The sequence below is a fragment of the Lottia gigantea genome (genome assembly GCF_000327385.1).
Source record: "Lottia gigantea unplaced genomic scaffold LOTGIsca_15, whole genome shotgun sequence".
Lineage (NCBI taxonomy): Eukaryota > Metazoa > Mollusca > Gastropoda > Lottiidae > Lottia > Lottia gigantea.
Window position 1 is genome coordinate 1,430,102 of NW_008707797.1, and position 17,059 is coordinate 1,447,160.

Consider the following 17,059-nt stretch of genomic DNA (forward strand, 5'->3'; position numbering starts at 1 on the left):
TATTTAGTGTATGTCACTTTAAACTTTTTCTCGTGTCATAGAGGATGGATGACATATACCAATGTCGTCATATTCAGAATAACAGTTTGCAATTAACAAATATGCATTGTTTGTTGTTAGACTTCCGAGTTGACACATGCCTGACCTTAATGACATCTACATCATCAAATACTTTATTGTACTCATTAGTACACGTCTGGTCTCTGGAGTTTTAATACTAGTCTGAGGCTGTCTGATTCTAAAACCCCGTCTACACGATCATAGTGTTTACGACCATCTGATGTTAAAAACAAATGTATGATCGTAGACTGGACTTTACTGATTTTCTGGTTATTGCTGTTCAACTGATTTTAACTTTATAGGCCGCTTCCTATATTAATAACAAGTCTGATAATTTGCCTATTCCGAAATCATATGTGGCCTCTCATAGTTGTCATACTGATAGCTATATTTTCGGACTATATACAAAGCTGGTAGCTGTGATAGTATCGGGGTATGAATTCAATATATTGTGTGATGTTTAGACTCCAAACAACAAAATGATATTTGCGAAACTTGTGGACGGTCATTAGTGATGGTTGCAAAAACAATGAATGAATGTATAGGGCCCACGCAATTATATTTTTTACGATATCATAACGGTAAATTACGTCATCACAGACACTCGACAATTAATACTGGTTGTAGTTAACAAACTTTGTCAGTTTTAGTATTATTACTGATATTGTGACATGCATGTAGGCATCTTAGATCTTTGAGGCAGTCCGATAAGGCTACACTCTCCTACAAAATCTCTTTCAAGTCAAACGAACAAGGATTCTTGTGTTTAAAGTAAAAACATCATGGCGTCAGGTCGTCACGGTTTCGATCAAAACCGCAAGTTTAACATCTATTTAAAGCGTCACTTTTGTTTCCGACCCAACGCGTGCCATGATTGATAGAATATAAAACTTTCTTTGTAAGTTACGTAGGTTTTGAAGTACTTCCGGTCCGATACTCACATGCGGCATATTCACCGGAAGTTAAGACTTTTGTCTATTTCCGCATCATTGTCTGCGCTTGAACGAGTGCCGCCATTTTATTTTTAGACTGAATATGGGTTAAATCATGATTGTACACTGCAAAAATAAAATTTCTATCTTCTTAATCTAAATATACCGTCCCTGACCTGCACTTAAAAAGTCAATTGATACTTCTGACAGCCTCAAAAATTGCAATAAGCCTTGAACGTAAAACTCTATTTCATATTAATAACTGCTCAATCAGTTACGGAACAGAAGGGACAGAACAGTAGGACATACAGCTAATTTACTTATTTCCTTTCCGCCGTACATTGTGAAGTTATATCGAATCCGTTTCCAAAGCTGTATACACCAAGGACGTACGTGACAGAGTTTCGGAGAATCCACATTACGAGTGTAATCAACAGATTGTAAAGCGGACTTTTACGTTCCTCATCTCGTGACGATATCCATGTTACTCCCTATAATCACGGAGTTTCGACAAGGATATCGAAAATCCAATCCCTTCCTCAAGATTACCATATCGATATTGAGATCACTTTTATATGACGACCTTTAAACTATTATTAAGACACTGTATGATTAATAGTCACGTTTTGTATTTTAAGGAAATTTGTAAAATTAAACTATAGTTTCACTTAACCAACTTTTCCTGTGACGGATAATTATCCGAGACACTTCATCAGCTGGGCGTGGATTTCTTTTCCAAAAGACTATCCCTGACTTATCTTTTGACTATTGAAATATGATTTGATTTGAAGTCAAAATAGTTCTTTATCAATTCCTCTGTACATTTAAAAATATATAAGAACTGTTTAAATAATAAAAATGAGGCGCTTCAAATTAACATTTGAGTGACTTACAGCCGCTTATGGGTTGATCGTTTATAACTACTGTATACGTCTAACACATGATTCATGTGTTGCAATTATTGTTGCATTCTAACTTCCGGTTTGGCCAGTCTGTGAGGTTAGATTGCATCTTATTCACAGTGTTCTTTATCCATTTCAGTACCGACGACGACGCCACCTACCGACGAAACAGTTTGTGGCGGGAAAGCAGCAGAAATATTTTTCCTGGTGGATTCTTCGTCTTCTATTTGGTATCGAGATTATACAAAACAGAGCGAATTCGTTGCGAACGTTGTCGATAAATTTACAATATCTCCTAACAAAACCCGCGTTGGATTAGCGGTGTTTTCTACTGGGTACCGACAACTTATCGCCCTTGATCAATATTACGATAAAGAGGACATAAAAACTGCTATTAAGAACATACCTTACATGACGGGGGATACTTATACCGACAGAGCTCTTAATAAAATGAGAACCGAGGCCTTCCATGCGAACAACGTTCGAGAAGGTGTCATCAAAATAGGAATCCTGCTGACTGACGGCAAATCCAGGTTTTCGGATAAAACTATCCAAGAGGCAGAACTTACCAGAAAAGATGGAATATTTCTGTTCGCCGTTGGAATTGGTAATAAAACTGATTTTAAAGAACTGATTGCTATTGGAAGCGATCCGAAAGAGAATTTCGTATTTCAAGTTGGAAGTTTCGATGTTTTGGCCCAAATCCGACAGAAACTGGCCTGGAAGGCATGTGAAGGTAAGTAAGTCTTAATGATATTATCATTTTTCTAAGTTTGAATATCAATGGAATCTTGACTGCTTTCTGGACGACCCCATCTTCTCAATGTCAAGCTATTACGAACTTCGTCCTATACCATGACTGCAATCATGAATGCCGTTCTTCCATTGGGATGAAAACTGTCCGTAATAGCTTGACATTATGAAGATGAAACGACTCAAACACATCATTGAAAGCTAATAGAATACAGACAGACGTTTCTGAACGAATATGACATTGCAATTTTGTGATGAATGTGTAAAACAGAATCAAGGAAAACGAGAAATGAGTTTGACAGTTTTACCATAAACACTTTCACTATGGTTAATAATCTTTGACCGGCAATCTTACTCATTTCGTTAAGGAAAATCAAATGACTAAAAATAACGTATTTCTTCTGTTACTTGAGTAAAAAACTGTTAGTCAAACGAGCCTTCCTCGTCTTTGTATCATTTTACTACTTCCAGGGCTAGATTTGTCGACCCAGGACACATAAAGTTTCTAAAACCTTGCCTTAAAACCTATTCATTTCAGTCTGTAACTGAAATATGCAAATAAGGTAAACTTCTCCCAGTATTGCAAAATATATGGGTTTTAGTTGAAATTGTGAAGTCTATTTAGTTTTCTAATGAGTAATTCTTGTTATATGAACTAATTTGGTTATAATTTTTTCAAACACATTCCGATTGAGTTTTTTCCCAACTCTTCCTTGCAACTATCATAATATAAATATTTTAAAATTGACCCCAATGATTGACCCAGACTGTAACTTTACTGTTTATATTTTAAATTTTTCAAATATTTTAATCATTAGGTTCAACTAATGTGTGTTATCAATTGCTATTAAGTTTTAACTATCACTAGGTCAATGTGTATCGTTTTGAAATCTAATCGTTTTTGTCACACAATCTTGTTTATACACACATTTAGAACTATTTAAACAAAACTTGAATCATGATGTTTTACGCTAGGCGATCTTCAGACAACTTACCTATTTTCAGTCTGCTCCCTACATAAATTAAGATGTTACTAACAGGTTACAGATAACCCTAGTAAGGGTACCATTGAATCCCTTTGGGTTTTGACAAATAGGGTGTGGTTTAGACAGAAAATTTAACAAACTGGGCGTGGTTTAAACAAATGTTTTGACAAACAGGGCGTGGTTTAAACAAAAGTTTTGACAAACAGGGCGTGGTTTAAGCAAATGTTTTGACAAACAGAGCGTGGTTTAAACGAAAGTTTCGACAAACAGAGCGAGGTTTAGACAAATGTTTTGACAAACAGGGTGTGGTTTACACAAAAGAAATGAAATGAAAAAAATGAAATGAATGGAGTTTTACGTCCTACTTTTCTGCACCATGTGGGCTAATGAAGACGGGCAACGCCATGCAGGGTGCAATGAGGAAAATTTTGCCAGGACAGCGGCATTAACCTGCTCTTTTTCGATTTCCAACTGTCGAGGGATCTTTAACGTGCACATCCTGTAGCACACGGGGCTTCGGTTTATTGTCACATCCGAACGACTAGACGCTTTTTCCATGTCAGCCCCTCGTACCTGCATCACTGACAGGGGGGAAACCGGGTTGAAAAATCCGAAGGTATCTCGACCTATGCCGGGATTGAACCCTGGACCTTCAGGTTAGCGAGCAAGCGTCTAACTCACTGAGCCACCACGGCTCCCTTACACAAAAGAAGCATAGTAAGAACCTAGTAAGGATTTGACAAACGAGGCGCTGTACCGTCGGCATCTCAGTTACAGCTTTCAACATGACCAATAGGGTGCTATGAGTATGAAAAGCACATGTCAAGAAGCTCCAAATCAATTTATTTTTAAACATGTCATGATGAATTAGTATCCTTAAAACAACAAGCGGATATCTTCCGTCATTATTAAACCGGAAGTTCATTATTTAAAAATTAAAATCGTGGTAATGGTTTAGGTTAAAGTGCAATGGTTAATATTCGTGCTAAAGTTGAGATTTGCTCCACTAAATACTAGTCTATATGTCTATATACCCACGTTTTTTTAAAAAAAATTCCATGAAACGACCGACGTGTCTTAAGAACATTAAACTCTTGTTTGCTGACCTAACGGTATGGAGTTCAATCTTGGCAGATTGGCATTTAGATTTTTTCAACATATTTCTCAGTGATGTATTTTAGAAAGGCTGACATAGAAATGTTCTTAGTCGATCGAATCCTTCGTGTGTAACAGGCTTTGTACTTTAAAAACACATCAATCGACAGTTTAGATTTAAAAAGAAAACACCGCTAGAAACATGATTCCAATTGCTTAAATGCAAATCGTTGCTGTCTCTGTAAACCAAATCTGTAAAGTAAAACTCCACTGATTTAAAGAACTGGCATCGTTCACCAAGATCACATACATCTTCTGTTTGATGGTCGGTACTATCCCAAAATTCTAGATTTTCCCCGGAATTTTGCCACAAAACGTCCAAATGATACAGTCCAATCCCAGAAATTCCTACGCCTATGTAGTAGTTTAAAACTATTACTGATCAGTTAACTCGTGTCAATTAGATAATTTGGTAATGTAATCTATGATAAGAGTGCTATAAGATTAAAATGCCTGAACTATTACAGAAACCATGTATTAATCAGCTAGGATGGTCTGGTAATAAGTTCGGTTATTTAGTGCCATTCCAGCCATATCTTACGATTTTTTATCAGGCTTTACATCTATAGGTTTAAAGAGTACTGCAATGGAGTTTTACACCCAACCGTTCTGTTCAGGGGTATCGCACATCACATGTCTTTGCTCTTTTCTGAAGCTGATACTGTAGAAATAGGAAGTAAAGCTTCATTTTATGTTACGTAATGAACAATCTGTAACTGTTCTGTTCCTGGGCAATTTGTACGTACAGTCATCGAAAGCATCTCCCCCTCTCTTAATACGGTGCGCAATAGCAGGTGCGCGTAGTTGAATAATAAGGGATATATGTTGAATTATTCATAAACATTTGTTCATCAAATTACGGTAATGTAAACAGTTTTAATTCTGATATTACATACTGGGGACCAGATTTCACTTCCAAATTCAAATTCAATTATTATGACCATGTTGGGCTTGATTTATTGTATCATTTGGAATATATTGTAGAGAGTGATCTGCTGGTGTACGATTGTCTGCATATTGATACAATGGCGGAGCCAGGTTTACGTCTGAGGGGGGTACTTCTGCTTTTGAAATTTTATTATCAACGTCATCATTTCCGAATCGAAATTATGACATCTAGAAATGTAATTTCTCTGAAACCTGATCTGAATATTGAATTATAGTTGCAAACAACAGAAATTGAAACGTTTCAAAATAAATGCGGAAATGATGACACGAGAATTTGTTTCAAAATTATTTTAAGGAAATTTCATTTGTCACTACGTCATACGTTTGGGGGAAAATTTAATTAAAATTTTTACAAATAAATTGGAAATTTTCAACAAAAACATGATTTTTAATCACAATTCAGAAATTCTAAAGAAATTGAGCTTTATGTCCTATTTTAATAGCCCCTGATTGGACTAATGAAGGACGACGTCATGTCGTGGACAATAAGGGAAATTTTCATAAACAAGACGGTGGCTTATTACTAATATTTTTGAGATTTTGGGATAATTTTAGAATGATAAAGGATCCGATGATTTTAAATAATTGTCGAAATTTGATTAGAAATTAAAACGTTATATAATATAACTGTGACCAGGAAGAAAAACGACACTACTTGCCAAATTTATAGGATGACCTAATAATCTAGTTAACATTAACTCGATTTCATGCAACTGCATCCGGAGAATGGCGGAGTCCGGCGGAAAGTGGCGGATACTGATATGTTTATTTAATCAAATGAAATTTAACAGCCTTAATTAGTTTATCGTCTGATTTCAACCGGGATGGTTATAGTTTTAAAAAGTGTATAAAAGTACAAAGTTGTTGTCTTCGTCTTATCTATCAATATGCATTAAACATAGGACTTTGTAGTGTTGATTTCTGAAAAACTATTAGACTTGAAACATAAATTTGTGAAGAATTTCGGATTTTGAGCCTTCGTCAGTAATGTTAATGTTGTTCGTTCTAACAAAGAAAATAAATGCAAGACAGCTTTATGATAAATGTAAAAGTGAAGAGCGTTTCGAGTTCTTAACCTTCGTCAGTGTCGGTAATACAGGCCTCATAAGAGTAAATATTTGAGTATAGGATAAACCGTGAAAATTTCTGAAAAAATTTCTGAAATTTTCATCTTCGCTGTATTCGTGAAATAAGATGATTCTTACTAAAACTCAAGTAGATTTACAAATAGGAAGTTTAAATCACCAAGTAGGCGTTGAGTCTTTAATAAATATAAGTGGGGTATTTTTGATCTGATATAGACTTTGTATTAGTTTATATAATTATTTTAACAGTGAAAGACAATATCTAGATGATGGATAATGATATTAGCTGGATTTTACGTTTTTGACGTTGTGTTTTAATTCTATATTAAATGCTTCTATCTTTCATGGAACGAAATAAGAGACTTATTTGACAAATTTGTTTCAACGGTTTCCCGGTTTATTTGTTAATAGTTCACTGACATAAAAATTCCTAAAAAACAGACTTTACAACAGACAAGACTATTTGAAGAAATCGATCAAACCTTTTAAAAAGGAAATTTAAAGAGCAAATCAGTATGGAGTTTTTAGGCGTCGTTTTAATAATTTTGTATTTTGTAAATTTTTCAGTTGAGCTGCCTCAAGGCGACCAACCAGGTAAGGGACGATTTTTATTTTCATTTTTGATGATTTGTAGTTAGTCAGTCACCAATCTACCAGTGTGAGAAGAATGCTCCTAGCGGTTCAGGATATGCTTACTCTTCTGGTATCCTGATATCACTCTGCAACACAGCATCTCTTGTGGACAGTCCACATAGCTTATATTATTTATTAGGTATCCTAATTGACTACTATATCTTCTAGTAGCTTGAGATGAAAGATATTCAATGGAATGATATATGAATCCATCTTCACAATGTCAAGCTATTACGAACTCCATCTTATACCTTGACTTCAATAACCACGTTCCTTTTATTTCGGAAGTTTGTAAATGTAGGGATGTTTGCTGTTCATTAGAATTATTCATGTTTGATAGGCTAGATATATTATGTAAATAGGTCTAATCTACATGTATATATAACTTATTAACTTACATTACAGCATGTGGTAAAAATGTCAAGGCCGATATTATGTTCGTGTATGATGCCGGTAGTCTAGGATCGAGAAAAGTTGCCAAAATCAACAAATTCGTAGCGGACATCGTTCAGAATTTCAATATGGTGACTGGAAATATTCGAACTGGTATCACAACAACTAACTGTTACCGTGGTGATATAACTCTTGCAGACCATACCGATAAAAACTCCTTCATACAAGAACTAGAAAAACAGGAAGTTCCAACTTTAAGTTCCATTATAAGGCGATTGCGTCAACATGGTTATGATAGAGAACATGGCGGACGAGACAAAGTAAAAAAGATCGCCATTTTGTTTATGGACGACGTTTTAGATGTTGAAAAAAGAGTGATGTCGGAAGTCAGCCGAGCGAAATTTGACAATATTGAAATTTTCGTCATGGCCATTGGCAGTGACTACAAAACAGACCAGGTGACAAAAATTGCAAAGTCACCTGAACACGTGATAAAATTCAAATCATTTGAAGACTTGAAAGACGAAAAGAAAAAAGAAGATTGTTTGAATCGAATCTGTAATGGTGAGTTCCCAACAACGACCTTGACCCCGACAACACAAAGTTCAAGTGACAATTTGACCCTAAGTTTAAGTCAACCTAATTTCATGACAATTAGAACTGGTTCCATAACTAGTGGTGTGGCTATGGTCGCTAATATTAACAAAGCAACATATTTTCTACTGTTGCTAGGATTATTGGTCAAACATGGAGTTGTGTGAATGCTATAGAGTTGAATACATCTTCATGTAGGTGATGGTCTTTTCTTGCTCGCTCTCTTCATTAGAATACAATTTCGTTTCTTTTGGATGAAAACATAACGAATTCTGGTGTAGCTCTACTCTACTCTAGCTCTACTTTCCTTTGGGTTTCAATATCCCACAATTCGTCCTCGTTATCAAGAAAAGAGTTCCAAATGACGTTCCAGAAAACTTGTTAGATTATAATTGAGACGAAAAATATCAAAAAATGTAAAAGAAACGAAATTTTATTCTAATTAATATAGATTGTATTCAAATGGACATAATCCTGGATTTTTTCGCTTTGGCTTGGAGTTAAACAACACCCAAAACAGCAAAGGCTAAACAAAAAGTAAAATTACGCCTAGGCCATTTTCTGCACTTATTGATGCTTTTAAATGTTTGGACAATTCAAAAAAATTAAAAAGTTAGTCGGTCAAGTCCTGTATTTGAGACATTTATGATCCGTACCTTATTTTTTCATGCCGGTGAATTCTGTCCAGTGACTATCACGAGTCCTAAACATCCAAGCGAAAAATCACAGGATTATTCCCCTTTAATTCATTCTTAGCATGATCAGTGTATTCAATATCGATTCACAAAACTCAGGACTTCAGCACCATCCATATAGCATCATCCATATAGCACACGGTAATATATATAGTTTAAATGAGCACAGAAATAAGGCCCTCGAACACATGTTGAACTCTTGTGATAAGGTGCCCTCACACCATAGCGATTACCAGTTGGGGATTCTTGCGAATAAAAATAAGCCGCTATGCGATGTACGATGTACGGTGCGGTGTACGATGTACGATGCAGGATTATGGATACAGTAGAAAATAGATCAAGGGGACACACGACGTACGGGTTCGGACATGATTAGCTTCTACTTCTACTGTATCGATGACCTCGCACTGGAGACCGTACCTCGTCTATTTGCACGTTAAGAGGGTGACCACTTTCATTATTTGCAACCATACGAAACTGGTGGTCGACATGGGGCACCTTCAATACACATAGTCTCTTTTGAGTCATAACACAATTTATTTTCGCTACATTTTTTAAGAGATACAGCCGTCTAAATATTTGTTTATACATCTCAATGTCATATACCTTTAAAATTGTAGGCCGAGTTTGCTGATATATGGCGCAAATTTGAAAAATACATAGCGACCCACTGGAGCTTCTTATGTTACATAGCATTATATTTTACATTTAATAAATTTCTTTCTTATTTTAGATTTATAAACAGAAGACGCCCCAGAGCTGGAAGAGATCTTTTTTGGTGTAGTGAATAAAACGATATTGCCACTAGCCTAGAATATAGGCTATATTATAACTATTATTGTGCGAGGTTGCTGGCGTGGCTGAGTGGTTGTGATTGTTCAGAATGGAGAATGTGTATTGAGACTATTTCTGAACCTGTATACAAACTCTCGTCTCGATCGTGATATTTCCCCTGCTCTTTACAACATTCCTTTGCATTGTAAATACTTGTATTTCTAGAATATTACTTGTTTGTGGGTTTCATATACTTTAAGTTCGAGTGTGTTTCAATTATTGATATGATATATTTTGAAGAATTGATACCACGACCTTAATGTGGAGTTGATAATACAGCTAATAGCTAAACTAATCGAATATGAGACTCTTTCAAAAAAAAAAAAATAATAACCAAATGAAGTTCATAAAAAGGAGAAGTTTGTTGGAACAGGACAATATTAATTTAACATATTGTTAAACATAGTTATTTAATCACTTCCAGATTTTAGAAGCTGGATCTCGTTTCTTAAAATATCGTAGATTAACGTACGAGCATAACCGTTATAAATTTTCAATTCGATAATGTCAAAAATAACATATTAAAATATCAGTGCCTTTGGCTTAAGCCATTTAGTGCCAGAGTTGTAACCATGCAAACAGTTTATTTATAGCATGTAAACAGACGATTCTACGAAACCCTTTGTAAATAGAAATTTATACTGCAACCGATCTATGCAATGAGCTTTGAATTATATTTGTGACGTCACAATCTAGTCCAGCTTTCGTGGAACGGGGCAATATTGAGTCATTTGCGACTTCTTATTTTTTTGTAGAAGTCTCACTTTTGTTCGATAGGAAGCCTCGTGAGCATGACTCACTATTGGGCAATAGAAAGGGTCTATCACAATCAGGTATCCTAAACTTTTGGAGACAAAACTCTTGGAAATTCGGGACCAGACGACATCCCTGATTGGGCTGACTCTCCTTCGATTGACGGTATTTATGTTTGTTTATTTTGTATTTATTTTTCGTAATTTATTAAAACGTATTTAAGAATATTTTTTAGATATATTTAAACTTGTTATGATTTCGCCATTATAATAAAATATTAATAATGATGATACTTTTTGTTTATCAACACCACCCCCCCCTCTCTCTCTCTCTCTCTCTCTCTCTCTCTCAGCCCCCATTCTGTTGTTTCTATAAACAATCAAAAGCACACTGGTTGACCAATCTAGAGCCCTCGACAGAAAGACGAGTTACTACTATGTTACAGAACAAAGCATTGCAAATGAAGGTGTAACGTCGTCGAAACGTAGCTATTCATAAGAATTTTTTTTTTTTCAGTTTATAACAATTTATTTCCATTGCTATAAAACCAATAAATAACAAACATAAAATTCTCGCTTTTTACTCTCATTTCAAAATATAGAGAAAAATCTTCGAAACGTTATCAATCGATAAACAAGATCAATAACGTAGCAATAAAAAAAAAATACATCATTTTAAAAGTTTTTCATAACGAAATACCTGCATGGGGCATATTCTTATAAACTGATCTCAGATAAAATCCAGATCTTAAGAAATACAGTAATCTCATTGGATAACAAAATAAATTTATAATCGACCAATCAGATGACTGGAACACTTAAATCATCTTAAGTTGCCTTTTCACGAATAAGGTCCAAGATGTATAAAAAAAAATTCACGTGAACATGTATGCAAAAGGTGTATTGATGTGCGGAATAAATATGCTATTGATATACTGGTGTATGCAAAGGATGTCCTGGTGTATGCAAATGATATGCAAATTTACACAAATTAAATACTAATGTATGCAAATGAAATATTACTGCATGCAAATGATGTCCTGATCCATATTAATGATGTATTGATGTATGCAAATGATGTATTCATGATGGCAAATGATGTACAAGGCATAGCACTTCTTTAATTACAGGAACCATAGACATCTGACATAAGAAAATTTGGATGATGCAAATAAATGTCCCCCACACACACATAAATAGTTTAACTTTTTTACAATCTCTTTAATCAAAAAGCCCAACAAAATAACACTATAAAGGTCCAATTTGTTGGACAGGTCCAGTAATATATGGCACGATTTTGGTAGAGTTTTTATGGCCGGACACCAGCAGAGGGAATAAAGTTTGGCAGAAAAATGGCTTCAAACTAGTCTGAATCTGAGAAAGTTTCACTGGATGAATAAAAACTTCGTCCTTTTTAAAATATTGTGGAATTTTATTTCGTTTTCCATCGTACCACAAATATTGCCCCTTCAACTCTACTATTTGATTCAAGGGACATAACCCTGCTATTACAGTTGGTATGGCAATTTCTAAAAATATATTAAATTGGGAGTAAACGTCATTGATTAATATATAGGTGTCTCTGTACTTATATGGAATATAAACGATATCGGACGGACAGTGGTAAACCCCGAGGTCACTTCCGGTGTTATTTTTTAAAATTTGCATATAATTTTTCACTATTGTTAATTCCGTAATAGAGCCGTTAGTTGAGATATGTGTTAATTTTGCCCAAGCTTTATTAAAAGGTTGTCGACCAACACCGGTTTGCCACCAGTGCCATGGATGGTTCCTATCACGGAACATAGGCACAAAACCATGAAACCACGGTTTGTCTTTTGGAAATTTACGAATATTCCAGGAATTTAAGAGAGTATCGTCCCCTATAAGCAGGTACCCGGTGACTTTATGGTTGAGTTTCATAGCAACAGAAATACATTTTTCAACTGAGTATCCATTGTCGACTGACTGTGCTATAAAAGTGACTGATTTCGGGAATGATTTCGAAGTTTTTTGGAATTTTTTGAAGTCATCTCCACAATACACTATATGATCAAACGTGACGCTGTATATTAAGTTTATATGAGGTATATTGTTATAATAAGGCGTATTGAATACCACTATAAGTAAAATATCAGATAGAGGCTCCGCTCTCATACTAGAGCTAGTGACCTGATACGCTTTGTCTTTACAATGGTTGGTTATAGCAATCACTTGTTTCCATTTAGAAGAATAAGCAGACTCTTCTGATATCACAGACGGGGAAAACACAACGTTTCTATCATTTTTCTCTACAGTAGTAAACTGAGATCGGTCAGGAAATTTATATCCTATTGTCTTTAAATCTATTAACCAATTTTTGACTAAAATATAATCCTCTTTACTCCATAACCTTTCCTCCATTAAATCTTCACTCAGTTTCTCGACGCATTTTACAAATTGGAACGATTCGGGACACTTCCATTTTAGCAGATACTCAACTAATCTTGACGATTTAAAAAAGCCACTCTTCCATTCGCCATTCACGGCATGTTGATGAAACATATTAGGCGGAAAGAAGCCCACAGTGCCTCCAATTTCCCATAATAACCTTTGACCCCAATAAGATCTCGCGATATCACGGTTAGACTCAAATGACGTCACCGGAAGTAACAAAGCCCAGAATGCATCAGCCAGAAACAATGTATTTTTAGAATTATAAGGCGCCATAACTCCTTTGGGAATAACAACTGGTGGCGTTCTCTCGTCAAAAGTCTTATTAGCTTTGATGGTTTTAGAACTTAACGCCATTTTGATAATTTCATCAATATCCGGGTCACCATTGATTAGCGCGTGTTGTATTAACGGTGTTTTGAAATTGTTTGAAAGTTTGAAGATGTTGTCCCGGGGTGGTCGTTTCATCCTGAGTGGAAAGCCTCGTTGTTTTATTGAAGAGCGTCCGAAATGTCTGTACACATCAAATACATGTTGTTGACCGTTATAAATAAGACCAGTCGTATCTCCCGCCAACCAGAAGTCCGCTAACTTGTTGACAGGGAGATAACTCTCTTCTGTGTCGTAAATAAACTTCGCTCCTCGAGATATAGCGTAGAGATATCCAATGTTCTTTGGAGAACTATTTTTGCCGATTTTAAATGGTGACGTATTTTGAGTTTTGACACTCAGTACAAAACATTTTTTACACCTGTAAAATAAAATACAGTGCTGAAATTGTTATCTAGGAATGAAATGGAGTTTTACACTCACTGATATTAATTGTCTCCATCTTCCAAGACATCAAGTTAGACGGACTACTTGCGGTCTGACAGTTACAAATATGGCTAAGACTTAATTGAGGCTTTAAAAGGTTGCCTACCCCTTGAGGAAATGTTACTATAGCAGGAACCTAAGTTTACTCCCTTTTCGTTTGCAGAAAATAACTTACTTTAAATTGCTTGGTGTTTTATGGTTGGCCACAATTACGATATTCCACAGTGGTAAATTGGTAGACAACTGGTTAATGTAGTCTTGAGGTGAGGAGGATACCGTAGTCACTACTATCCAGTGAACAATTTTAGTTTTAACATCACTAAAACCTGGAATGCTACAAAAAGTGTCAAGTTTCAGTTATGGTGGCAGGTCTAATTCAGTCCGGGGACTGAAGGCCTTGATAGCTTTCAAGGGACAGATTCGACAGATCTTATATATATATAAACTATTCAAATACTAGAATTGTACAAAATCGTACCACTCCTTTAAAAATGTAATGCTGCCCCCGGAAAAATGGATTGCATCCGTGAAAAAATGTTTATAATTCTAATACTGCAACTAAACACCATACAATGCCCCTCCAGATATATTGCTTGCCCCTCTGAACTATCAAGTCTGGCCTATGGACCTGGTTTGGCTGAGCTATTGGACTTTCGGTGTTTTGGGGAAAAAAAGTAAAGAACTATATTGGACATATTTCAAAGCAATACTTACTGAAACTGTATAACAGGGTTCATCTCCACCCAACTGTCATTTATTTTGAATAACGGTACCATACAGAACAATACTAGGCATAGCAGCACAATAAAAGCAAATATTTTCCTTGAGAGTGTCATTGTTCCTGAAATCTAGCTGTAGGTGTTTGTCCTTTGGTTTATTGTACTATGGCTAATTCTGTACTATTGTCTGTATATTGAAATGCTCAACACTGTATTTATTTTTAAAAATTGTCCACTGTAGTACTATAGCCAGCTTTTAGAATTACCAGATATCACCTAGCTCTGCGTTATGTTCCAGAAAATGGTTCGCACTTATACAATTATAGAATCACCGACCACCTGTTTCAAGGTAATTCCACATGGGTATATACTGTCCACGACAATGGTTATTGAACTATGAACTGTGACTAATGTTTATATGAGTGATTGGTTTTCGAAAACATTCAACACAAAGTACATCTCGTATCCATTAACAGTGTATTTACCTTAGTACAGGACCTTTTCCAATTTCAATCACACAGTTTATAAATAACACAATCACTTGTGTTCACTTCTTTTATAAATAACACAATCACTTGTGTTCACTTCTTTTATAAATAACACAATCACTTGTGTTCACTTCTTTTATAAATAACACAATCACTTGTGTTCACTTCTTTTATAAATAACACAATCACTTGTGTTCACTTCTTTTATAAATAACACAATCACTTGTGTTCACTTGTAAATGAATAGTAAACTTAAAGTAAATTAATTTTCATGTATCCATACACAGAGTATTTACTATAGTACGGGACACTGTCCAATCTTCATTAAACATCAGCTACATCCAATCTCAGCACTTTGTGTGTTTTTTCTTCAAAACAGAGCATCGTTCTGTCTGCGTCTAACTTCTACTAATAGCCTGTAACAACACAGATGAGATCTTCTCATTCTTCTTCGTAAAATGAAGTTCAATGAATCCTGTCCGTTCATCAAAATGAATAATTAATCAATAATCAATAATCAATAGCTCATCATCATTTCACCAGGAAAAAATAACCAGACTGAAGTAGACGCGAGAAAGAAAATTTACAAATCGATGTGACCAATTAATACTGCTCTCAATATTAAACGATACATTAGTAAATCGTGTTATGCTGGAGTCAAAAAAACGTGTTTTTAATTCAAACTTTCAGAAAAAAGGTGGTGTCCAGGAAATGACTAGACAAGAGAAAAACTTTATTGGTGTTAGACAGTCGTAACAAATAAAGATGTTATTCACTTACAGTGCAGAGATTCTATTTCCGTGTCACGCCTGTTTAAGAGGATATTGATGACAACAAAGTCTTATAAATACACTCACCACTTTAGTTCGGGTAATAGTAGTTGTTGGTTCGTTACTAGGTTAATACATGTATAGTTGTTGATATTGGTGGTTGTTGATGGTAGTCGTGGTAGTTGATATTGGTGGTGGTTGTTGATGGTAGTCAAGGTTGTTGATATTGGTGGTTGTTGCTATTGGTGGTTGTTGATATTGGTGGTTGTTGATATTGGTGGTTGTTGATATTGGTTGTTGATGGTAGTCAAGGTGGTTGATATTGGTGGTTGTTGCTATTGGTGGTTGTTGATATTGGTGGTTGTTGATATTGGTTGTTGATGGTAGTCAAGGTGGTTGATATTAGTGGTTGTTGATATTGGTAGTTGTTGATATTGGTGGTTGTTGATATTGGTGGTTGTTGATATTGGTTGTTGATGATATTGGTGGTTGTTGATATTGGTGGTTGTTGATATTGGTGGTTGTTGATATTGGTGGTTGCTGATATTGGTGGTTGTTGATATTGGTGGTTGTTGATATTGGTGGTTGCTGATATTGGTTGCTGATGGTAGTCAAGGTTGTTGATATTGGTGGTTGTTGGTATTGGTGGTTGTTGATGTTGGTGGTTGTTGATATTGGTGGTTGCTGATATTGGTGGTTGTTGATATTGGTGGTTGTTGATATTGGTGGTTGCTGATATTGGTGGTTGTTGATATTGGTGGTTGTTGATGTCGGTGGTTGTTGATATTGGTGGTTGTTGGTATAAGGATTAGGATCAATTGGATGGTTTGGTAGTTTAGAAATCTTAAAGGTGAAATTGGTGACCTATTGTCTTATTTACTTTTAAAAGCACTGGTCGGGGAAAGGCGTTTCAGTATCACAGTTTTGCATGCACCATGATATCCAGGTGGGAGGTATACGCCAGGGAGACTCTCCGTCACTGTCACTCTAGTTATTCTGCCAGTGAATACTGATATGGATTATACCTTATTATGCTCCACCATAAGCATTTCTACTAGCCTTCTCTGAAAAATAAAAAAGGCATTTTAGTTGTTTTCAACTATTCAAAAAT

General features: G+C 35.4%; 3 protein-coding genes across 3 annotated transcripts in view; 1 reads left to right on the forward strand and 2 right to left on the reverse strand.

Moving 5' to 3' along the window:
• Positions 1 to 2,086: 2,086 nt before the first annotated feature.
• LOTGIDRAFT_112071 (hypothetical protein) lies at positions 2,087 to 2,638 on the forward strand (the record flags this gene model as incomplete). Its single annotated transcript, XM_009050424.1, has 1 exon — positions 2,087 to 2,638. A coding segment is annotated over one exon (552 nt), but the record flags the coding sequence as incomplete, so codon positions are not given.
• A 9,332-nt stretch (positions 2,639 to 11,970) lies between these two features.
• Positions 11,971 to 14,807, reverse strand: LOTGIDRAFT_157830 (hypothetical protein; the record flags this gene model as incomplete). Its single annotated transcript, XM_009050425.1, has 3 exons — positions 11,971 to 13,906; positions 14,147 to 14,305; positions 14,686 to 14,807. 3 exons carry the CDS (start codon positions 14,805 to 14,807, stop codon positions 11,971 to 11,973), a joined length of 2,217 nt encoding a protein of 738 aa, XP_009048673.1.
• Positions 14,808 to 16,350: 1,543 nt separating this feature from the next.
• Positions 16,351 to 17,059, reverse strand: part of LOTGIDRAFT_157831 (hypothetical protein) — a gene marked incomplete at both ends in the record, with an annotated part of 1,285 nt that continues 576 nt past the window's right edge. The window contains 2 exons of the mRNA XM_009050426.1: positions 16,351 to 16,791; positions 16,974 to 17,012. Of these exons, the coding sequence (XP_009048674.1) occupies positions 16,351 to 16,791; positions 16,974 to 17,012 (480 nt within the window). The remainder of the gene's footprint in view (positions 16,792 to 16,973; positions 17,013 to 17,059) is intronic.